At 37.7% G+C, this 25707-nt stretch overlaps 1 protein-coding gene across 1 annotated transcript in view; it reads right to left on the bottom strand.

Annotated features, from left to right (window-relative positions):
• Nucleotides 1–25707, bottom strand: part of LOC150102377 (glycogen phosphorylase-like) — a 479880-nt gene that overhangs the window by 25190 nt on the left and 428983 nt on the right. Inside the window, exon 18 of the mRNA XM_090399808.1 lies at nucleotides 13379–13565. Within this exon, the coding sequence (XP_090255934.1) occupies nucleotides 13401–13565 (165 nt within the window). The 3' untranslated portion in view covers nucleotides 13379–13400. The remainder of the gene's footprint in view (nucleotides 1–13378; nucleotides 13566–25707) is intronic.

Below are 25707 nucleotides of genomic sequence, written 5' to 3'. Positions count from 1 at the left end.
GCAGAACAAGACTGATAAAAATTATGCATAAATGGATCCAACTACCCAGGTCCTTCTAACTAAACGGCTTCGTTTTTACCGACTGAACTATGCGGGCTTCGTTATTATTATTGTTGCTAGTAGTAATATGCACCTTCAATACAGCAATTATTATGGGATGAATTTTACTCAGATTTGCTATTTGAAACTTTTACAAGAAAATGTTGAACCGTTCCAGTTTTCAGTTCAGCTATATTCGAGGTGACAAAGAAATAATGTGTCCAAATTATGTACTGTATTACAAAAACTCTCTGAGTTAAATGACTTAGTAGAAGTTGTTGGTACAAGAAGCTGTCTGTATGGTTCTGTTTTTGTTCTAAATGGATTATTTTACCATAACATTATCGAAAATTTAAAATTTTCGGTGAATTGTTTTTCGATGAATTGCATTTTTGAAGAATTGTCTTTCGATGAATTGTTCATTCGATGAATTCGCTTTTCGATGAATTTTCCTGTAACCCTTTTTCACGAGGCTTTGCAACTTACATTCTCTCAATCTGTCCTTGAACTCCACATTCCAAAGACCACTGACCACCTTTGTGAATCTTCCAGAGAAGATTCACAATTGGAATTGAAAAAATGAAATCCATTTTTCTTTTCACTTTTAGGATAAAAAATATACAGAACAGCCTTCAGCAACAGGTTACAAAAGCAGCAAATTTATGTGCATGATAATAAATGATTATCTAATTATTATTATTATTATTTCCAGCCTCATTGGAGTCATATGACTCATTATGAGAGGTCAACCTCAGACAACAAAAGTCCATCACACCACTCTCTGTTGGTCAATGTCCTCCTCAATTTTTCTGAGATGTCTTCACAACCTTTGAAATATGTCCACTGAACTTCAAATTTCTATTTATAATCAGCTTAAGATCTCCTAGCTTCTTCCACTTCTTTCAGTATAATTTCACCAAGTGAGCAGAAAGCATTCCATTTGTGGATCCCATATTTCAAAACCTTACATTTATTTGCACCAAACTGATGTCTCATTCATTTGTTCTCCTTTTCATCTTATCCAAATCCTCTTGTAGAATCAGAACAATTACTGATAACCCTCCCAAGCTTTTGCATTCTGCAAACAACTGAATATCTCCCTGTAGTCCAGTGATAATATCACTGACATAAAGATTAAATAGTAATGGTACCAGTATTGAACACTGTAGCACTCCACTTGTATCCCTCCTACTCTGTGATACTGTTCCCCATATACCACTCTCTAATATCTATCAAAAAAGTCAAGTTACCAATCCAATCCACTAATCTAATATCCAAAATGATATGTGGTGTTGGATTCTGATTATATAGAGATTGAAGTAATTATTATTTGTTTCAGAATCCAACATGATCTTCCATCACATAGGCAAAACTTGTAAATATTATTTAATGTAAATCACTTATTTTACAATTAAATATTCATATAACTACCTTAATTTTGTCTAATATTAAATTAATTATTCAAAGATATATGTATTAATAATGAAAATACTGTATTAAATATTATTAAGTTATTTTATTTATTACTATGTTAATATTATAGAATTTGTACTTGATAATTTTAACTGCGTATTAATTGAAATGTAAATATTCTCTATTTATTTCTGTTATAGATTTTTAGAGTTATGCAATAGCTCAATTTTATTATATTTTATTTGTTGTCATGGAGATGCATGAAATAAACAAGCACGAGTCGAATAGAAGGTGACCCTCGGACTGAAAGGAGAGGAAAAGAAAGAGAAGATTTTTAATTAGAGAGAAGAGAGGAAGTTTTTGCGGAGCGGGAAGGAAGGTAGGATACAAGCAAAGGAAGTGGAAGAAAATTATAAGTTCTCTAGGGCAGAAATTCATGAGAATAGTGTTTAGAAGTGAGCCAAAACATAGTGAATCATATACTTAGCTGCAAGAGAAATCAGCGGTGTTGTATAGGAAAATTAATGCCGTATCCGGATAAATAAAGAACTGGACATTCAATGGAAAATTTTGATTAGTTCCAGTTAGTCTAGGATTACGTCTTAATTCTATGTTGCCCTGAGAAGAATTATATTGAAATTAACTAGCTTGAGAAAAGTAAACAAGAAAAGATATCAGTGCCTTATCGATGTGTTTTTTTTGAGTAGTGAAGCGCAATTAACAGTAGTTCAGTTAAATCGTTGGAGAATTTTTATTAATGTGTTCCGCTAACGTAAATAAGTTAATTCATAAGTGTGCTCACAATTAATTGATGTATTGAAGATTGTATCTGGTAAGAGTAGTCATATTTGTTTGTTTATTCTAACATTAACATATCTTCGAAGTTCAAAGTCCGAAATAAGATTGCTTGGAATATTGTCTACCTTGATTAGTGCTTCCTGTGAATTTAAACATTAAGTACAGCTGATGGATATGTGGAGACTGATTAAATAAGAAGTTTCGTTTTATTAACTTGAGTTAAGAAAGCTTGTGATTTTGAAGCTGTGAATTGTATGTGAAAGTTTAGAATATTGAATTGGCATGAGTGACTTAGCAATATGTATTAAGTTAATTGTATTGTTTCATTTTAAAGCAGAATTCTTGTATTTGTTATATATATCATATATTAAATGTTTTATTTTGTTAATCTAAATATTGTGTTTGCCTGAATTCCTTTTTATTGCACCGTTCATAAATATTCGAATCTTGCAGGAACCCCATGTGGAATAGTAAATAATTCGGCGTAAATAAATGAGGAGACTGCTAACTTAATTAAGAATTGATCCTACTATTTTATATAGACTAATCTAAAAATAGGGTGGCGCAGTATAATCATAAATTTCCCTACTTTTGAATCGGTGATCAATTTGCAATTAGTTGTTATATTGTTAAGAGTGACTTGAACCAAGATGGTGGATTTAGAACATAACATGAAAATAGAACGTCACGACAGTGGCAACTTAAATACCAAACTTGTCATGTGACATCCTGTCAAATGCCTTTTCAGAAATCCAAAAAAAATGAAAGAGTACATTATCCTCATTCACTACTCTTGTTACTCTATTATAGAAGACAACTAGATTGCTAAAACAAGAGCATCATCATCATCATCATCATCAAATTCCTGCCATGTACCCTCAAGGGGTGTACAGGATATGACAGTACTACATGAAAAAATTACAATATTACTAACTTCCTATCTACAATTTTCCTCCAAATCAGTCTGTTACTTGTCAAGACTCCAACATTATCAGATCTTATATTTCTATCGTCTAAGGCACTTTGTACCGTATCAATCCACCTATATCTTGGTCTTCCTCTGGGTTGTTTTCATGCCAACCTGGCAGAGAACACTTGTTTTGCTAATCTTTCCTCTCCCATTCTATTTAAGTGACCATACCATCTGAGATTAGCTCTGCTAACGCATTCCTGGATGCTGACAATGTCAAGTTCTTTCCTAATATCCTCATTTTTAATATGATATTGCCATTGATGCCATCTGTTCACGCCTCTAATCTTTCTTAGGACTCTCATATCTGCGGTCTCTAGTCTTTGGTCAAGTGTTTTACTTCTGACCCAGCTCTCAGATCCATAAGTTAAAATTGGTTTGAACACAGTCTTCTATACAGCTAATTTAGTGTTCTGACTAATTTCTTTCTTATTCCATATGAATTTATTCAACTGACTTCCCACGATACCAGCTTTGCTGATTCTGTTGTCTATTTCTATATTTAGTTTACCATCTTCAGTAAAAATTGTGCCTAAGTAGCTGAAATGTTTTACTTGTTCCACAGGTTCTCCATTCACAACACAGTTGACATTTTCAATGATTCTGCCTATTTTCATTGTCTTTGTCTTTTTAATGTTGACCTTCATACCATATCTATTACAACAGTTATTCAATTTAGTCAGAGAATCTGAGAATCTTGCAGATTTGTATCGGATTTATTGAGATATCTTATAACAACCCCTTACCAACTTATAGGTCTCTATCATATCTCCCCTCTTCCTTCTCTCCACTAGACTCTGCAAATTACATCTTTTCAATCTTTCCTCATACTCGACATTCCAGAGGTCAGAAACTACCTTAGTCAGTCGCCTTTGGACCCTTTCCAACATCTCTTCATCCTTCTGAAAACCAGGTGACCAAATCTGGGCACAATAGTCCATGTGTGGCCTAATCAAAGCCTTATACAATGGAACAAGAATCTCCCTACTTCTACACGTCAGTGTCCTCCTCATCATTCCCAGAAGTCTTTGTGTTGTCTTCACAATTTTGGCGATGTGTCCCCTAAATTTTAGATCCTTATCCACTATCACTCCCAGATCTCTTATTTCCTCTACTTCCAACAATATATTCTCACCAAGCATAAATTCTGCATCCCATCTTTGCTTTCCAAATTTTAAAACCTTACATTTTGCAACATTGAACTCACATCCCAATTTGCTTGCCCAATCACTCAATTTATTCAAGTCTTCTTGCAAGGCCACAACATCTTCACTACTCTTTATGGTTCGTCCCAACTTTGCATCATCTGCAAACAACTGAATATCTCCATCCAAATCTTTGCCAATATCATTAATATACAAGTTAAATAGTAATGGCCCTAAAACAGATCCCTGAGGCACTCCACTAGTGACTTTCCTTTTCCTGGATATTGCACCCCCATACACAACTTATTGATACCTATCAGATAGCCAGTCTCCAATCCAATGCACTAATCTAATATCCAACCCCATCTGCTCTAGTTTGACTGTCAACTTATCATGAGGTACTCTATCAAAAGCTTTTGCAAAATCCAAGTATATTACTGTGTATCCTTCTCCTCTGTCCAAGGAAGCAGTCACTTTATTGTAATAAGTAAGTAGATTACTAAAACACGACCTCCCTTTAGCAAATCCATGCTGTCCATCAAAGATTATACCATTGTTGTCAACCCAACTCTGGATCCTAGTTCTCACAAGCTTCTCCAACAACTTAACCACAACACCTGACACACAGATAGGCCTATAGTTTGATGCTTGAGTTCGATCACCTCCTTTATGAAGTGGCACAATCTTGCCCTCCTTCCACTCTTTAGGGACTTGACCAAGTGCAAGACTCGTATTAAAAAAATATGTCAAGGCAGGTGTCAACTCTCTGGCACATTCCTTCAGAATACGCGGTGATATATTATCAAGTCCCACAGCCTTATTTACATCTAGTTTACTCAACTCCCCAAACACCTCTTGCTCACTTACAGTCAGTCTCTCCTCCCCATCATCAACTGCTCTTAATCTCTCCATGAAGTCACATTCACAAGATTGAAAGATCTTTATGAACTGCTCATTAAGTATCTCCACCACACATTCTGCAACAGCTGTCTTTATACCATTTCCTCCAATCAATGTCATCCTTCCATAATCATTCTTTCTTTTGCTGGCTACATATCGAAAGAACTCCCTAGGATTCTTTTTAGCTTCATTAGCTAACTGCTGTTCATACCTCTCTTTAGCTACTCTCACCAACCAAGTCACTCTCCTTGCCTGGTCTTTGTAGAACTCATGAAATTGGTTACTTCCACTTCTCTTATGCTGCCTCCACAATGCCCTTTTTCTCTGTATTGCATGCTTAATCTCTTTATTCATCCATCTCACACCTAACTTATTTAACCTTCTCACCCGTGGTATACATTTAGACATTGCATCCACTAAATATTTTTTGAAAATCCCCCAAGCTGCATTGATCTCTTTTCCAGCTAACTCCTCATTCCATGCTACACCTGCAAGCTGTCTCCTGAGCTCTTCATAATCACCCCCCTTGTAGTTCCACATATACCCTTTTTTCACAGGGGTCCTTGCACTGCTGGCAACCACCCAAGTAATCACCTCATGGTCACTTTCACCAATTGGTGGATGATTTGATACCTCATTGATAATTACATCCTCCGATGGGATGACCAAATCCAAGACCCTTATTCCTCTTGTGCCCTCTGTTACATACTGTCTGAGGTAGTTATCCCTCAAAAACTCAAGAAACTCATTTTCTTTACTTCCAGTTGCTATCTCTTCATTCCAGTCTATATTGCCATAATTAAAATCACCCATAATGATCACCCTTTTCTTATTTGCTTGGCTTATTTGACTATACATTTCACTATCACCACCATCCACATTACCAGGTCTATAACAACATCCCACCAAGTATTTGATTCTATTCACCTCAATCTCACACCATACTGCCTCAAAACCACTGGCCCCATTTCCCTCTTGCATCTCTACCTTGTATGGACATAACTCTTTCTCTATCATCAATAGCACTCCCTCTCCCTTTTTACCCCTTCTATCCTCACGAAACACATCATACCTTTCCATCTCTATTCCTGTCAGGATGTCATCCTCATCTAACCATGTCTCACTTATTCCGACAATCTCTGAGTGCACAGACGCAATTAGTGCAACCATTTCATCCGCCTTGTTTCTTATACTTCTAGCATTGGTATACAAACACAACAACTCATTTCTGGATCTACAGCTAGTTCCACTGATACCACTCACTCGATGTGATCTCTCCATGCTGGACTGGGGCCATATTCCTTTCTGCTTCTTCATTTTAGAACCCTTTGCAATTCCATCTGTTTCCTTTTGATCCCTGATCATCCCATTACTTTCCTGCCTACACATTCTCTCACCTCCTCTTGGAGCATCCACCTTTCTCACGCTGTGTATCCCTGTCCACCCTGAGCCTCCCCGTTTCCCTGCTCCTCTTGCACACCCATTCTCTCATTATCTATACTCATACCACTCACTTCCACATTCATTTCCACTCCTTCAATCTCTCCTGTCTTACTCTTCTGCTCTTCCACATCACTCCCCTCTTGATCTGATTCATTCTCTCTATTCACTTCTCTACCTTCCAGCAGCAGTCTCTCCAAGCGACTCACACCATAACCACTCAAATGCAGTCCATCGCTCCCATACAGCTCACTTCGTCCCTCAAACTCATTCCACACATTAACAAACTGTACTCCCATCTCCTCACACATTTCAGCCAGAATATCATTCATAATCCTTGCTCTCCGCCTCATTTCACCACAATCATACCTAGGCAACACACTGACCACCCTTCCTGTCACACTATTCTCCTTTATCTTTCCAAGCAGTCTCCTGACATTCATTTTGACATGCTCTTTGTTCTCTCTCAAATCATTTGTTCCAATTAATACAATTAACTCTTTTGCTCGTTCCCGTCTCATGTTCAATGCCTCAATCACTCTACTCATTTTACCGCCTGGAAAACATACCTTGTGCATTTTATCCTCTAGCACACCTTTAATAATGGAGTCGCTATACAACGCCACTCGCTCATCTTTTGTTAACTCTTTCATGCCATCATGATTTATTTTAATAGTTTTGACCTGCATTCTCTTAATTTCATTCCGCATCCATTTCATTTCTTGCTTCATCCAATCCAATTCACCTTCTGAACCTCGCGACACATTCACTCTATCATTAAATCTTTCTAACTTTCTAACTCTCGACCCTCTCTTCTCACTTTCCCTCTCATTCATCCTTCTTTGTTTCCGTACTTTCGGTCCAACATACGTCCAACTTTCACTGTCATTCTTCTCACTTTCACTCTCACATATCTTTCTTTGTTTCCGTACTTTCGGACTAACATGCGTCCAACTTTCGCTATCATTCTTCTCACTTTTACTGTCATTCATCTTTCTTTGGTTCAGTACTTTCGTTCCAACATGCGTCCAACTTTCGCCATCAGTCATTCTTTTTTCCTGATTTTTTAAAATTTTTTCGCCTGTCTTTCTCGCCATCCTTCTCTTGCAAACGTGCACTCACGACACAATCGGTACTAGCACTTTCTGTCATCAACTTCATATTCGCATTCATCAATTCCTCGTTCAGGTCACATTTCGCACACACCCTTCTTCCATCCGCACTAAACATCCACAAATCATTTATGTAATCGAAGGAATACATATAACAGACTTCACACTTAACGAACCTACTGAAATCCAAATTGAAATCATGGAATGACAATGCAGCCGCCATTTTTTTTCTCTGCAGGTTACTAGGTCTAATATTAACGTTTTCGTATTTAGTTTAAGCAAGAAAAAAACCCCACACTAATAATATCGGTAGCGTACAACGTTTACAGCCGCTCTTACTTAAACAATTACGCATATATACTTAATTATTCCTAGTAAAACTTATCTGAATCAGGAGCTCTTCAAAGCACGATCGTAGCGCTTGACCCACTAGCGCCCTCCTTATTCAATCATTAATGATAATTAGCAACTTGCTCACATTCTGTAATAATGTTACCACTAAGCTAGACTCAGTGGTAACATTAGGGAATGGATACACCATGATATTTGGATTATGCTAAGGCTTTAGACAGAATACAGCATGGAAGACTTGCATAAATTGGAGAATATAGGTTGGATTGTAAATTATTAGTGTAGATAAATGGATGGCAGACTGACAGATATCAAAAAAGTAGTAAGTATGAGGGTAGTCTGAAAAGTTCTCAGCCTAACAATGAAAAAACAAATTTATTATTTCAAAATTATTTTTATTTTTCAACATAATCTCCATTAAGACTAATACATTTATTCCTCGTTCATCATGTGCCATTATCCTGTCCCTGTAGTGGTTCTCAGTAATATCTGCAAAATACTCCTCTACAGCTGCAATCATCTCTTGATTTGAAGAAAAACGCTGACCAGATAGGAAAAGTTTTAGTTTTGGGAAGAATAGAAGTCAGAGGGAGCCAAATCTGGGGAATAAGGTGGATGTTACAACAATTCATAGTGCAGATCCCTTAATTTTCCCATTGCCAAAACACCTTTGTGGGCAGGTGCATTGTCCTGATGAAAGATGATTTTTTCCTCCCTGCAAACTGGGTCATTTCTCACGAATTTTTTCATCTAGTCTGGTTAAAAGATCGGAATAATATCCCTGGTTATTGTTTTACCCTTTTCAAGATAATTAATAAAAAAATGCCTTTAGCATCCCAAAACATCAATGCTATGACCTTTCCTGCTGATGGAACCGACTTTGACTTCTTTGGTGGTGAACAACCAGCTTCTGTAGACTATTTTGACTGCTGTTTGGATTCTGGTGTGTAATGGTGAATCCAAGTCTCATCCATAGTAATAAAGCAATGCATAAAATCAGTTTTATTCTTGTTAAAATGCTCCAAGCACTGTTCAGAGATTTTCATGAGAGTGCATTTTTGATCAGCACAGCACCCATCTTGCACAAAGCTCTTTTATTTGCAATTCTTCATGTAAAATATATCCTACACGTTCTTTTGAAATGCCTACAGTCGAAGCAATTTCACGCACTTTGACTCGCCGGTCATTCAATACCATATAGTGCACTTGATCAATGATTTCTGGTGTGTTACACTTTCTGGACACCCTTCACGTGGATCATCTTCAAGGCTGGTACAGCCATTTTAAACTTGGCAGCCAATTTCTTAATTGTCGAAAACGAAGGAGAAGAGTGCCCATAAACTTTTATGAACTTTGATTGAATTTCTTCTGGCATTAAACCTTCTTTTACAAAGAATTTTATAACCACACAATAATCAGTTTTATCCATTTCAAGGGATACAGACAACACTTTGTTTCAGACAGCTGTATAAAACAAACTACTTGATAATATGACTTACAATTTCACATTGATGCTTATGTATATACTCATTTCCCCTATATACCCTTGTATATAGGGGATATGAGTCTGAAAGATAACCAGTGGTGAAACCAAAGAACAGTTCTTGGTTTACTGTTGTTTAATCTGTACATTAATAACAGTGGGAATGATTTGACAGGAGACATACAACTATTTGCTGATGACACAAAGATAAGCAGGGTAGAATTTCTGGAATTCTTGAGGAACAAATGTCTTCAGCAGCATAATAGAGGAAACCAGAGTTTTGGATTCGGTCATAGTAACAGAAGAGCTGATAATAACTGAGATGACATCTCTCCCACCAGTTGAGGAGAGTGACCATGTGGTTTTGACTTGGAAGATGAACAGACATGCAGGTGTATCAAAGAAAAGGGAACGTATTTGGAATTATAAGGCAGGTGATTATAATAGTCTTAGGTATCAACTAGGGTCAGTTCCATGGAGGAAAGAACTGGAAGGCCAGGATACCATTAGTGCTTGGGAAATTGTGAAAGAATATTTGTTAGCAGCAATAGTAAGCTGTATTTCACGGGTAAAGAAATGGACACAATTTGGGGTAGAGTGGACGACAAACGATATCAAACAGGAACTGCAGTTGAAAAAAGAGATTATGGAAGATATATAAGGAGAGGGGTGGAGGACAGATACACGAAGAATATAAGATGCAGGCCAGGAGAGTGACTAGAATGGTAAGGAAGGCAAAACTGGAATATGAGAAGAGATTGGCACTAAGATCCAAAGAAAATCCTAGAGAATATTTTAGCTATGTGGCAAGTAGGCGGAGAAACAATTGTGGAAGAATGACGTTGCAGGATAAAAATGGGAATAAAGTGGCTGATGCAGAGGACATAGTGGAATTGTTCAATTTATCAGAGTATTTCATCCTGGAGGAGGTTTTAATACTATAGGGTTAGGGCAGGTTCAGGGTTTACAGGTGCAAGAGGAGAGTGTGTTCCAAATACTGAGTACTCTGGATACCACTAAAACTGTTGGACTGGATGGTATTTCAATACGGGTTTTGAGAGAATGTGCTAAAGAACTGACAGCTCCGTTGACCTGGCTTTTCAATAAAAGTTGGCTATGGAATAGGTACACAGGGAATGGAAGGAAGGTAAGATAGTGTCACTGCATAATGGAAGTAGCATACTGGAAGTGTCTAATTACAGGCCTGTTTGTGTGTGACCAGTAGTTGTTAAGGTCTTGGAGAAATTAGTGAGGGACTATATACAGTGTTGGGCAGATGAGGGTAATGTTATCTGTGAGAATCAACTTGGATTTGTTAAGGGACGCTCTTGCTTTAGTAATATGATTGCCTTTTATAATAAAGTGACAAGAGCAGTTGATGAGGGGAAAGGCATGTACTGCCATTTTTTTTGGATTTTGCAAACGGTGTTTGACTGTTTGTGTGTGATCAGTAGTTGTTAAGGTCTTGGAGAAATTAGTGAGGGACCATATACAGCGTTGGGCAGATGAGGATAATGTTATCTGTGAGAATCAACTTGGATTTGTTAAGGGACGCTCTTGCTTTAGTAATATGATTGCCTTTTATAATAAAGTGACAAGAGCAGTTGATGAGGGGAAAGGCATGTACTGCCATTTTTTTTGGATTTTGCAAAGGCGTTTGACAGGGTGCCACATAATAAGCTGAAATTTAAGTTGCAACACATGGGTTTAAATGTCGGTTAGTCAAATGGATTCAGGATTGGCTGACTGATAGGTATCAGAGAGTTGTGTATGGTGGGGCAGTTTCAAGGAGGCAGAGGGTTACAAGTGGGGTTCCACAGGGATCAGTGCTGGGACCTGTATTTCAACCTTTATATTAATGATATTGTCAATGGATTGCAAAGGGACATTCAGTTGTTTGCAGATGATGTGAAGCTGGGAAGAGTTATCAGTATTAGTGCAGATGTGGCAGCCCTGCAAGAGGATTTGAATAAACTAGACAGATGGGCAAATGAATGGGGGTATCAGTTTAATGCAGCAAAATGTAAGGTCTTGAGGTTTGGGACACATCGATGGGATGCTGCATACTCTATGGGAGGAGTTAAACTGGAGGAGGTAGGGGGGAGACAAGAGATCTGGGGGTGATGATTGATAGAAAACTGAAATTCAGGGAGCGTATTGCAAAGGTGGTGAGGGTAACTCAGAGGATTGCTGCAATACTGAGAAGCAAGCTGACCTGCAGAGATAAAAGAGTTATCATTCCATTGTATAATCCCCTGATCAGACCACACTTGGACTATTGTTCTCAGATTTGGTCCCCAGGATTTTAAAGGGGGGATAAATTGACTGTGGAAAGAGACGGATAACAACGTTGATTTCAGGACTGTACAATATGAGTTATGAGGATCGACTGAGAATGTGGACTGCAGAGTTTGTGGATAGAAGAAGGAGGGGTGATATGATCGAGAGTTTTAAACTGTTGAGAGGCAGTTATAGGGTAAACATTGGAGAGTTCTTTCACTTGGTGGAACAGCGTGAAGGAGCGATGACAAGAGGCCATCCCTGGAAGTTACAAAAAATAGGTTGTGTGCAAGAGGGTGAGGAATGGTTTCTTTGCCTGGACGGGGTTGAACCTTGGAATGCATTGCCTGAGAGAGTGGTTGGAGTGGTATGATAAATTTGTGTTTTCTAAAAATGACCTTCCACGATGAGTCTTTTTGACTCCACGGAGGCCTGGATAATAATAATAATAATAATAAAATTACTCAGCAAAGCTGGTATGGTGGGAAGTCAATTGAATAAATTCATATGGAATAAGAGAGAAATTAGTCGGAACACTAAATTATACAAAACAATGTATACAAGACAGTGTTCAAACCAGTTTTGACTTATGGATCTGAGAGCTGGGTAAGAAGTAAAACACTTGACCAAAGACTAGAGACCGCAGATATGAGAGTCCTGAGAAAGATTAGAGGCGTGAAAAGATGGCATCAATGGCAATATCATATTAAAAACATGAATATAAGGAAAGAACTTGACATTGTCAGCATCCAGGAATGTGTTAGCAGAGCTAATCTCAGGTGGTATGCTCACTTAAACAGAATGGGCGAAGAAGGAATAGCAAAACAAGTGTTCTCTGCCAGGTTGGCAGCAAAACGACCCAGAGGAAGACCAAGATATAGGTGGATTGATACGGTACAAAATGCCTTAGACGATAGAAATATAAGATCTGATAATGTTGGAGTCTTGACAAATAACAGACTGATTTGGAGGAAAATTGTAGATAGGAATTTAGTACTGATGTAAATTTTTCATGTAGTACTATCATATCCTGTACACTCCTTGAGGGTACATGGCAGGAATTTGATGATGATAATGATGATAAAATCACTCAGGAATGCGGCTGATATGCAGTATTGCGGAATGATTTGAATAAGCTGCAATTATGGGCATGTAGAAATTACTATCAGTTCAATGTTAATAAATATAAGGTCATGCACTTTCGTGTGATTAGATATACAATATCTTATTATATTAATGGGATTATGCTAGAAGAAACTGATCCAGGCTAGGGATTGAATTCAAGTGTTGCCCAATGAGTGATATTGCTCACAACGAGTCTTTTGGATCTACTGAGGTTTGTTAATAAAAATAATAAGATAATAATGAACTTTCCATCACAATATTTTGTTTTTGTAGACTATATTTTGACAGTAGTGCAGATTTCCTAGAATATAACTCATCTTACATGGATAATTTTCTTTTTTTACTTAGTTTTGAGTGGTATCCTTTGTTTCACCAGGTGGAGGAAGTGCCTCCCAAGTTGGCTCTACACCCCAAATTTCTCGAGCATACTGGGCAATGGTACGATCACTTGAGAATTTCCCAGATGAGGCAATGTTCATTATGGCCATCTTAGCCCATTCTTCAGGATTCTGAAATTAAAAGAAGCATAAGTAATTCCAGTATCTCTTAATACATTAACATTTATATATGGTAATTTTGTTACTGATACTGATAATTACTCATGTTTATTATTTATGGGTGGAAACAGATATGTACAGATAATAATTAACTTTTCTTTAGCTATCGTTAACTACAAGCATACCTCGGTTAACATTACCTCTGGTAATGAAGCCTCAATATAACGAAGTCTGCAATTTCAAGCCCCATTTTACATAAAAATATTAAAATTTTAAGGTCAACGCCCGGCAATCATCCAATTGGCGAACAACAGCAACTCATCACGTACTCCCAAACTGTGGTGTGTCTGTTTTAACAGTTTCGCGTGTCATCCACATAATTTAGTCATTACTTACACTTCGTAGGGTGTGTTTTGGTGTGGTGCATTGCAATAAATGGTGTATGTTCTCTGATAGCATTATTGTAGAATTTGTAAATATTAATATTTAGTTAAAATGTCAGAATCAAGGAAAAGAAAAGCAACGTGTTTTCATCCCTTTCAACATGTTGAAAGGGGTGAAGAAAATCCGATGTGGCACATTCTTTAGGATTAGTGCAGTCAACTTTAACGACCATACTTAGTCAATAAAAAAAAATAAAATAGTCTGCTCAGAATTGTACAGATGTCACAGCAGAAAAATTAACTCACTTAAGGAGTGCAATTTTAGAACAAATGGAGAAAATGTTAAGTTTGTGAATAGATGATATGTCACAACGTGATATGCCTTTAACTCAAGAAAAAGCATTATTTTTGTTTAATCACCTGAAATCTAAACAAACTGAAGAAATTGAGGAAAATTTTGCAGTTTCTCATGGTTGGTTTGAGAAATTTAAAAAACGGGCCAGAATTCATAGCGTAAAATTATCAGGAGAAGCTGCAAGTGCAGATGTTGAAGCTGCAAATAAGTTTCCAGAAAAAATAAAGGAAATAACTGAACATGAAAAATTTTCACCGAATTTGGTGTTCAATATTGACGAAAGCAGTTTGTTCTGGAAATGGTTACCATCAAAAAGCTTCATTTCTATTGAAGAAAAATCAGCAGCTGGATTCAAAGCAGCCAAAGACTGTTTAATGTTATTCTTTGGATCAAATGCCTCTGGCGATTTTTTATTAAAATTGTTATTAGTTTACCATTCAGAAAATCCGAAAGGGTTAAAAGATAACATAAAAATAAAAATGAATTTACCTCTAATATGAAAAACTAATAGAAATGTGGATTACCAAGGATTTATTTACTGATTGGTTTGTTAACCATTTCTGTCCAGAAGTGAAATAGCATTGCCAAAGAAATAATTTTGAAGAAAAAGCTCTTTTGTGTTGGACAATGCTCCATGACATCCTATCTATCTATCCCAATGGCTTTAACAGGCCTTTAAGGCCCACAACCTTCCAAGCATGCTTGGATTTCGTAACCGAAATACGAGGATAGAATGGTCACTCCTATGCCTCAAGGTATTCTTGGCTGTATCGCTATGTGTTCAAGGGGCCGGTTTGCCTGCTTGCGGGATGAAAAACACCAGATAAACTGGCGGGAAAAACCCTACTGCCCGCGCCCAAGACCGGCTAACTTGGCTATGGCTGAGGAAGATCCTTCAGCTCCTCACGTCTCCGACGGGAATCGAACCTAGGACACTCCTTCCCCAGGCATATGGTTGCGAAGCGCAAAGCCACTAGGCTAACCGCGCGGACTCCATGACATCCTACTGATCTTAATAGTATGTTAGACACATGCATTCCTGTCAAAGTTGTTTTCCTTCCAGCAAACACAACTTCCCTGATTCAACCGATGGATCAGGGAATAATAGCAACATTTAAAGCTTATTACATTAATAAGCTTTAAATGTTGTACATTAAGCAATTTAATCGAACTAAGAAATTTATTAAATGCAGAAGATGATGGTTTTTCAGTGGAAGATTTAGAAAAACTTGTTAGCAACAAAGCCAAATAAAATGAAGATGAAATTAAAGAAATTCCTACTGAAAAAGTGTTAGCAACCAAAGATTTAAAAAGGTACTCAAATGACATTGAAAATGTTTTACATTTTTTCAGTGAAAATGATCCTGATTTAGGAAGAAATGTTATTGTTAAGTGATCAGTGTTAAATGCAATAAATCCATATCTTCTTCTTTAGTATTCTGCAATTGAGCAGGTTCTTCTTTTAGTAGCAGAAACTTTCCTTCCACTCTCTTCTGTTCTGAGCCTTCTCTTTCAAGGTTGTGTACCTGTCTCCATTGAGCATGTCATCTAACATTGTTTTCCTTACTCTTCCTCTGGGTCTTTTTACATCTATTTTTCCTTCGATGGCATCTCTGATGATTCCATTCTCTCTCAGAATATGTCTGATCCAGTTTCCCTTGCTTCTTTTTATCCTCCTTAACATTCTTTCTTCTTCTACTCTTTTTAAAACCTCTTCATTAGTTATTTTATCTGTCCATTTGATTTTTTCCATCCTTCTCCAAATCCACATTTCAAAGCGTTCCAAAATCTTAATTTCTTCTTTCTTCCATGTCCAGGTTTCAGATGCATAGAGGGCAACACTCCACACATAACATTTTATTAGTCTTTTCTTTAGGTTTCTATCCATTTTACTTCTGAATAAATTCCATTTTCTATTAAAGGCATCTCTTCCCATCACTATTCTTGCTTTTATGTCACTTTTACATCTTCCATCACTGCTAATAACACTTCCTAGATATTTAAATGTCTTTACTTGATTCAATTTTTCTCCATTTATTCTGATATTCATATTTGCCTCTTTTCTTGCTATTTTCATTATCTTTGTTTTTCTGATGTTAATTTTCATTCCATAATTGATACAGGATTCCAGTAATCTGTTCAACAGATGTTGTAGTCCTGCTTCAGTGTTTGATAGTAATGCCTTGTCATCTGCATATCTTACTGCAAATATCTGTCTACCTCCAATCTTTATTCCTTCTTCCGAATTCTCCAGTGCTTCTTTTCGCATTGCTTTGGAATACACGTGGAACACAACTGGTGACAGAGAAGCATTGTCTTACTCCTCGTCCAATGATACCTGGTTCTGTTGTACCATATATGTCTCTGACCAAGGCAGTTTGTCCCATATATAGAAATAATTAGCCTTCTGTATTTCCAATCTATATCATATAGGCAATTGTTAAATGAAAGAGAAAAAAAGCATAAACAATCAACTTTAGATTCGTATTTTAAAATGTCGTGATTTTATCCTTGTTAGGTATCTAATATTGACTTTTTATTTAATAAAGCTTTTCTTTTTTCAGAAAAAAGTCTTTCATTTTCTTTACGTACGAACATATCCCTATTATGGCAATAGTATTTTTATCTCTGAGAACGAAGTTTTGTTTAAAGTAATTTCGTGGAATGCATCCTCTTCGTTAATCGAGATATGACTGTAGTATGTTGCTTTGGACAATAAGACATCTCTACAGGTACAAGAACAGCAGATATGTATGTACATGCAGGAACATGTACATACATATCTAACAACATAAAGACAAACAGAAACTGATTTCAAAATGGTGTGACCCTACAGTCCCAAGTGCAGCCATAAAACTGTCAGTGCATACCACTGACAGTTTTATGGCGATAGTTTCCCAGATATTTCGTGGAGTGAAGCAGTCATACTTAAGCTTAGGAGAATGAAATGGAGCTATTTCAGATGATTCCAAAAAAAATCTTAAATATCTCTTTTTATATATATGTTACATAAGTTATATAATATACTCACTGGTGTCAAAAACCAAAGGACAAACACTATTTCTGAAGATTACAACTGCTAATTCAGATGAATCAGCTTGTGGCAAATAACTGATGATTTTGAGTAAAAAGTGGACCACATTCAAATTTTTAAATCATGTGAAAAGAGGTCATGTGGTAGTACTCGACAAGATAAAAGGCAAACCTCCACTAAGCAAAATGTGTATGAAGGAAGCTCTTTTCATGAAGGAATAAAGTTGCAAACTTGAATGTCTTGTAATGTCGCAAAGATTTCATCTTCTAGGAGAATTATTGGAAAGCTTGAACATGGCTGCAGAATTACTGATATTGTCAGAGAGTTTGGAATCTCACATAGCATTGTGAGATTCCAAATTTCATTTGTTTGAAATGCTGGGCAGCATTTCAAACAAATGGAATGTGTTCCAGATGTTTGATAAGAGGACACCCTCACTCTACCAGAGTATGAAGACAGATTTGGATTATAATTATAACAGCAAAACGTAATCAATGCACCACAGCTTGCCAGTTGGCTCCATTCAAGCAGAGGTGCAAAGGAGAGTATTCTGTAATCTTTACAGATGAGAGTCGTTTTAGTCTTTCTGCCAACTCTAGTCGACACGATCTGGGATGAAAGCGGTACTGCTTACCATCATGAGAATGTCCTTGAAAGGGATAGATGCAGTGGTGCTGGGATCATGGTGTAGAAAAGAATTATGCTTAATGAATGCACGGAGTTACAAGTGTCGGAAAAAAGGCACTATGACTGGTGAATGATATTGTAATGAAGCTCTTTAACACTATGTTCGATTGTTCTGTGGTGCTATAGGCCAATAATTCATTTTTTGGATGATAATGCCACACCATATCATACAGGAGCACCGAAGATACTTGTGGAAAACAAGATATTAATCGAATCAAGTGGCCAGCACACTCCCGAGATCAAACTCCCATAGAATACGTACGGAGATGACTTGCTTCTCGAAATTCCCTTCTAGAAAACAAACAAGGCCTTATCTTTGCTCTGAAGGAGGAGTGGGCCAGTTTGCCTCAAGAACTCCTGAATCAATTGGTAAGAAATTGTGAGGACTGCATAGCAGTTCAGGGTGGCCATATTCCATACTGAAATGTCTCTCCGCATAGTTTTCTGTAAGCACTGTACATTAATTGCTTAATTAGAGCCGCTAGTGGGTCAAGCGCTACGAACGTGTTTTGAAGAGTTCCTGATTCAGATAAGTTTTACTAGGAATAATTAAGTATATATGCGTAATTGTTTAAGTAAGAGCGGCTGTAAACGTTGTACGCTACCGATATTATTAGTGTGGGGTTTTTTTTCTTGCTTAAACTAAATACGAAAACGTTAATATTAGACCTAGTAACCTGCAGAAAAAAAAAAAAAAAATGGCGGCGGCATTGTCATTCCATGATTTTAATTTGGATTTCAGTCGGTTCGTTAAGTGTGAAGTCTGTTATATGTATTCCTTCGATTACATAAATGATTTGTGGATGTTTAGTGCGGATGGAAGAAGGGTGTGTGCGAAATGTGACCTGAACGAGGAATTGATGAATGCGAATATGAAGTTGATAACAGAAAGTGCTAGTACCGATTGTGTCGCGAGTGCACGTTTGCAAGAGAAGGATGGCGAGAAAGACAGGCAAAAAAATTTTAAAAAATCAGGAAAAAAGAAAAAGAGCGATTTGACAACCGTAATGGATGTTAAAAGGGACGAAAGTGAGGCGGAAAGAAGCGAAATTGAGAGAACGAATGAAAGTAGAAATGGCGTGGTGCAGAAATCGCAAGTAAAAAAATCGAAAGAATGAATGATAGCGAAAAAAGAATGACTGATGGCGAAAGTTGGACGCATGTTGGAACGAAAGTACTGAACCAAAGAAAGATGAATGACAGTAAAAGTGAGAAGAATGATAGCGAAAGTTGGACGCATGTTAGTCCGAAAGTACGGAAACAAAGAAAGATATGTGAGAGTGAAAGTGAGAAGAATGACAGTGAAAGTTGGACGTATGTTGGACCGAAAGTACGGAAACAAAGAAGGATGAATGAGAGGGAAAGTGAGAAGAGGGGGTCGAGAGTTAGAAAGTTAGAAAGATTTAATGATAGAGTGAATGTGTCGCGAGGTTCAGAAGGTGAATTGGATTGGATGAAGCAAGAAATGAAATGGATGCGGAATGAAATTAAGAGAATTCAGGTCAAAACTATTAAAATAAATCATGATGGCATGAAAGAGTTAACAAAAGATGAGCGAGTGGCGTTGTATGGCGACTCCATTATTAAAGGTGTGCTAGAGGATAAAATGCACAAGGTATGTTTTCCAGGCGGTAAAATGAGTAGAGTGATTGAGGCATTGAACATGAGGCGGGAACGAGCAAAAGAGTTAATTGTATTAATTGGAACAAATGATTTGAGAGAGAACAAAGAGCGTGTCAAAATGAATGTCAGGAGACTGCTTGGAAAGATAAAGGAGAATAGTGTGACAGGAAGGGTGGTCAGTGTGTTGCCTAGGTATGATTGTGGTGAAATGAGGCGGAGAGCAAGGATTATGAATGATATTCTGGCTGAAATGTGTGAGGAGATGGGAGTACAGTTTGTTAATGTGTGGAATGAGTTTGAGGGATGAAGTGAGCTGTATGGGAGCGATGGACTGCATTTGAGTGGTTATGGTGTGAGTCGCTTGGAGAGACTGCTGCTGGAAGGTAGAGAAGTGAATAGAGAGAATGAATCAGATCAAGAGGGGAGTGATGTGGAAGAGCAGAAGAGTAAGACAGGAGAGATTGAAGGAGTGGAAATGAATGTGGAAGTGAGTGGTATGAGTATAGAAAATGAGAGAATGGGTGTGCAAGAGGTGCAGGGAAACGGCGAAGCTCAGGGTGGACAGGGATACACAGCGTGAGAAAGGTGGATGCTCCAAGAGAAGGTGAGAGAATGTGTGGGCAGGAAAGTAATGGGATGATCAAGGATCAAAAGGAAACAGATGGAATTGCAAAGGGTTCTAAAATAAAGAAGCAGAAAGGGAAATGGCCCCAGCCCAGCATGGAGAGATCACATCGAGTGAGTGGTATCAGTGGAACTAGCTGTAGATCCAGAAATGAGTTGTTGTGTTTGTATACCAATGCTAGAAGTATAAGAAACAAGGCGGATGAAATGGTTGCACTAATTGTGTCTGTGCACCCAGAGATTGTCGGAATAAGTGAGACATGGTTAGATGAGGATGACATCCTGACAGGAATAGAGATGGAAAGGTATGATGTGTTTCGTGAGGATAGAAGGGGTAAAAAGGGAGAGGGAGTGCTATTGATGATAGAGAAAGAGTTATGTCCATACAAGGTAGAGATGCAAGAGGGAAATGGGGCCAGTGGTTTTGAGGCAGTATGGTGTGAGATAGAGGTGAATAGAATCAAATACTTGGTGGGATGTTGTTATAGACCTGGTAATGTGGATGGTGGTGATAGTGAAATGTATAGTCAAATAAGCCAAGCAAATAAGAAAAGGGTGATCATTATGGGTGATTTTAATTATGGCAATATAGACTGGAATGAAGAGATAGCAACTGGAAGTAAAGAAAATGAGTTTCTTGAGTTTTTGAGGGATAACTACCTCAGACAGTATGTAACAGAGGGCACAAGAGGAATAACGGTCTTGGATTTGGTCATCTCATCGGAGGATGTAATTATCAATGAGGTATCAAATCATCCACCAATTGGTGAAAGTGACCATGAGGTGATTACTTGGGTGGTTGCCAGCAGTGCAAGGACCCCTGTGAAAAAAGGGTATATGTGGAACTACAAGGGGGGGTGATTATGAAGAGCTCAGGAGACAGCTTGCAGGTGTAGCATGGAATGAGGAGTTAGCTGGAAAAGAGATCAATGCAGCTTGGGGGATTTTCAAAAAATATTTAGTGGATGCAATGTCTAAATGTATACCACGGGTGAGAAGGTTAAATAAGTTAGGTGTGAGATGGATGAATAAAGAGATTAAGCATGCAATACAGAGAAAAAGGGCATTGTGGAGGCAGCATAAGAGAAGTGGAAGTAACCAATTTCATGAGTTCTACAAAGACCAGGCAAGGAGAGTGACTTGGTTGGTGAGAGTAGCTAAAGAGAGGTATGAACAGCAGTTAGCTAATGAAGCTAAAAAGAATCCTAGGGAGTTCTTTCGATATGTAGCCAGCAAAAGAAAGAATGATTATGGAAGGATGACATTGATTGGAGGAAATGGTATAAAGACAGCTGTTGCAGAATGTGTGGTGGAGATACTTAATGAGCAGTTCATAAAGATCTTTCAATCTTGTGAATGTGACTTCATGGAGAGATTAAGAGCAGTTGATGATGGGGAGGAGAGACTGACTGTAAGTGAGCAAGAGGTGTTTGGGGAGTTGAGTAAACTAGATGTAAATAAGGCTGTGGGACTTGATAATATATCACCGCGTATTCTGAAGGAATGTGCCAGAGAGTTGACACCTGCCTTGACATATTTTTTTAATACGAGTCTTGCACTTGGTCAAGTCCCTAAAGAGTGGAAGGAGGGCAAGATTGTGCCACTTCATAAAGGAGGTGATCGAACTCAAGCATCAAACTATAGGCCTATCTGTGTGTCAGGTGTTGTGGTTAAGTTGTTGGAGAAGCTTGTGAGAACTAGGATCCAGAGTTGGGTTGACAACAATGGTATAATCTTTGATGGACAGCATGGATTTGCTAAAGGGAGGTCGTGTTTTAGTAATCTACTTACTTATTACAATAAAGTGACTGCTTCCTTGGACAGAGGAGAAGGATACACAGTAATATACTTGGATTTTGCAAAAGCTTTTGATAGAGTACCTCATGATAAGTTGACAGTCAAACTAGAGCAGATGGGGTTGGATATTAGATTAGTGCATTGGATTGGAGACTGGCTATCTGATAGGTATCAACAAGTTGTGTATGGGGGTGCAATATCCAGGAAAAGGAAAGTCACTAGTGGAGTGCCTCAGGGATCTGTTTTAGGGCCATTACTATTTAACTTGTATATTAATGATATTGGCAAAGATTTGGATGGAGATATTCAGTTGTTTGCAGATGATGCAAAGTTGGGACGAACCATAAAGAGTAGTGAAGATGTTGTGGCCTTGCAAGAAGACTTGAATAAATTGAGTGATTGGGCAAGCAAATGGGGATGTGAGTTCAATGTTGCAAAATGTAAGGTTTTAAAATTTGGAAAGCAAAGATGGGATGCAGAATTTATGCTTGGTGAGAATATATTGTTGGAAGTAGAGGAAATAAGAGATCTGGGAGTGATAGTGGATAAGGATCTAAAATTTAGGGGACACATCGCCAAAATTGTGAAGACAACACAAAGACTTCTGGGAATGATGAGGAGGACACTGACGTGTAGAAGTAGGGAGATTCTTGTTCCATTGTATAAGGCTTTGATTAGGCCACACATGGACTATTGTGCCCAGATTTGGTCACCTGGTTTTCAGAAGGATGAAGAGATGTTGGAAAGGGTCCAAAGGCGACTGACTAAGGTAGTTTCTGACCTCTGGAATGTCGAGTATGAGGAAAGATTGAAAAGATGTAATTTGCAGAGTCTAGTGGAGAGAAGGAAGAGGGGAGATATGATAGAGACCTGCAAGTTGGTAAGGGGTTGTTATAGGATCAATGGTGGAGAAGTTCTACAGAGAATAGTGGGAGATCAGGGGAGAACCAGAGGTCATCCCTGGAAACTGTACAAAGAGGGTGTGAGTAGGGGAGTGAGAGGCAGGTTTTTTTCGTGCAGAGTTGTGAATGATTGGAATGCCTTGCCTGAGAGTGTGGTGTCTGCAAGGAGTTTGAATGTGTTTAAGGCCCGGTATGATGAGATGTGTGTGAGATAAAAGGACCTCCTAGATGAGTCTTTGACTCCATGAGGTCTTGTTTAATAATAATAATAATAATAATAATAATAATAATAATAATAATAATAATAATAATAATTACGTCCTTAGGAAATTTGTAAATTTTGTCAAAATCATATTGCAATTTATGAAATTTATAGCTCATTTTTTGTGTAATGTAATTTATTAGTATGCTGGCAATAAATTTGTCTGCATTTGGCTATATCATGAAAATATTTTCATATGCAGATAAAACTGTAGTTCACCTTAGCTTTTGGACACCAGCGTATTATGAGTGTTACAAGAAGCAGTAGTAGATGTAGTGACGTAGATTTTTATAAAAGTGCTTTTGTGTGATAAGTGAGGCTGGAAAAGCTGCTACTGTGGTATTACAATTTTAAAAGTGTTCGCTTCGGTTGTTGTTTTTATTATTATGCAGGTGCTAGTTACATTACAAAAATGGTGGCAGTTAAGAAATGTGCACCAGTGATGCAGAATGTTTCGACTTGGAGATTGAGTTTTTCCCTGGACTTTTCACAGTGGATATGCTGTGACAAATGTTACATGTATGCACCTAGAAATGTTAAAGATTTATGGAATGCTATGTTAAATGAGAAGGAACACATTATAGTGTGCGAGAAGTGCAGTGAAAGGTTAGGGCATTCCAATAATGAGAATAGTGTTACCAGGAGCAATCAGAAAATGAATGGATGGAAGTACTGACAATGATAGTAACAGAAGTGATGTGAAAGAGATTAGGTGAGAGTTTATGAAAATGAAGAGTGAAGTTAAACACATGAAGGAGGTTAATCAGAAGAAGCAAATATGTAAAGATGCTAGGATGGCTTTATATGGAGATTCAATCATTAAAGGAGGTAAATAAAAAGGTACACAGTTTTCCAGGCAAAAGCATCAGATATTCATGAATGAATATCTGATGCTTTTGCCTGGAAAGAAAGAGGGAAGGAAGGAGGGAAGAGGTATCAGAATTAGGGATTGTGGTAGACACAAATGACTTTGATAGTGATACCAAGAATGTGGAAAGGGATTTCAAGAAGTTGTTGCAAAAGGTGAAGATAATGTAGAATGGGGATAACAAGGATAATGTGGTACTCAGTATATTGAAAAATATCAATGTGAATACAGTAGTGAGCATGGATGGTATGTTAACTCATATGCTATGAGAACGTGCAAGTGAAGTGGCCATGCCTCTGATGAAGTTGTTTAATTTAAATCTCAGCTCTGGCAAGGTTTCAAGGGAGTGGAAAGAGAGTAAGATATTCAATTACATAAAGGTGGCTCCAAGACAGAAGTAGCAAATTATAGACCAATTAGTATATCTGAAGTGGTGTTTAAAATATTGGAAAAGTTGACTAAAAGTAAAATTCAGGAATGGGTGGATGAAGCATTCCATCTATGTATCACAAATTTCAAAACATTTTGTTGAATTAAACTGACATTCATTTACTCACCTTTCAAGATACAACTGAAACGCCAAAACATCCACACTATTACTAATAATCCTTCCAAATTGCATGTAATATGCAAAAAACTGAATACCCCTACAGTCCAGTGCTAATATCACCGACCTGACAAATACTGAATAGTAATAGTCCCAGCACTGAATCCCATGAAACTTCACTTGTAACTTTCCTACAAGTTACAAGTGAAGTAACTTGTGTGAAGTAACCTGATACTGCTCCCCTGTATGCAATTCTCTGATATCTATCAGAAAGCCAGTAGTTATCAGTTCAATCCACTAACCTGATATCTAACCGCTCAGTTTAAACTTAAAAACCAAATTGTCACATGGCACTCTATCAAATGCCTTTTCAAAATCATTGTATTATTAAAACAAGAGCTCCCCTTAACAAATCATGTGGGGCTAAATAAATAATACTGCCCTGGTGCCCATTCTGTATATAAGGTCATACCTATTTCTCCAAAATCATAACCACAGAAAAAATACATACAGGCCTATAGTTTGAGAGTTTATTTTTTGCTTGGTTAGACTATAATAAGTTTAGTTTAATCCTTTATCCAAGTTTGAGCAAACAAGTTTGCACCTGAAAGTATCTTCAGGACTGGGGTAAGGTAGTGCAACACCAGGCCACTCGTTGCAAAAGTGGAGAAAGCTCTCATCACTTCCATCTCAGTATCTCCCATAATGCAAAGCACATCTCCTTGTGGATATGTGTAATGCTATGCATTAAGGCAAGGGCCACTACCCATACCGGTTTCGATCTTTATTGAGATCTCGTCAGTGGGAGCCAGGCCCAGTAGTGGAGATACAAAGGCAGAAGCAATGAGAGGTCATCCTAACCTATAGGAGTTGCCAAAGGGTGTGCAACATAAAGGTCGAAACTGGTATAGGTAGTGGCCCTTGCCTTAATGCATAGCATTACACATATCCGCAAGGAGATGTGCTTTGCATTATGGGAGATACTGAGATAGGAGTGATAAGAGCTTTCTCCACCTTTGCAATGAGTGGCCTGATGTTGCACTACCTTACTCCAGTCCTGAAGATACTTTCA

The sequence above is a fragment of the Typopeltis vanoorti genome, chromosome 10 (assembly GCF_054136105.1).
Source record: "Typopeltis vanoorti isolate ZY-2024b chromosome 10, IOZ_Tvanoo_1.0, whole genome shotgun sequence".
NCBI lineage: Eukaryota > Metazoa > Arthropoda > Arachnida > Uropygi > Thelyphonidae > Typopeltis > Typopeltis vanoorti.
This window is presented reverse-complemented; position numbering and strand designations above follow the sequence as displayed.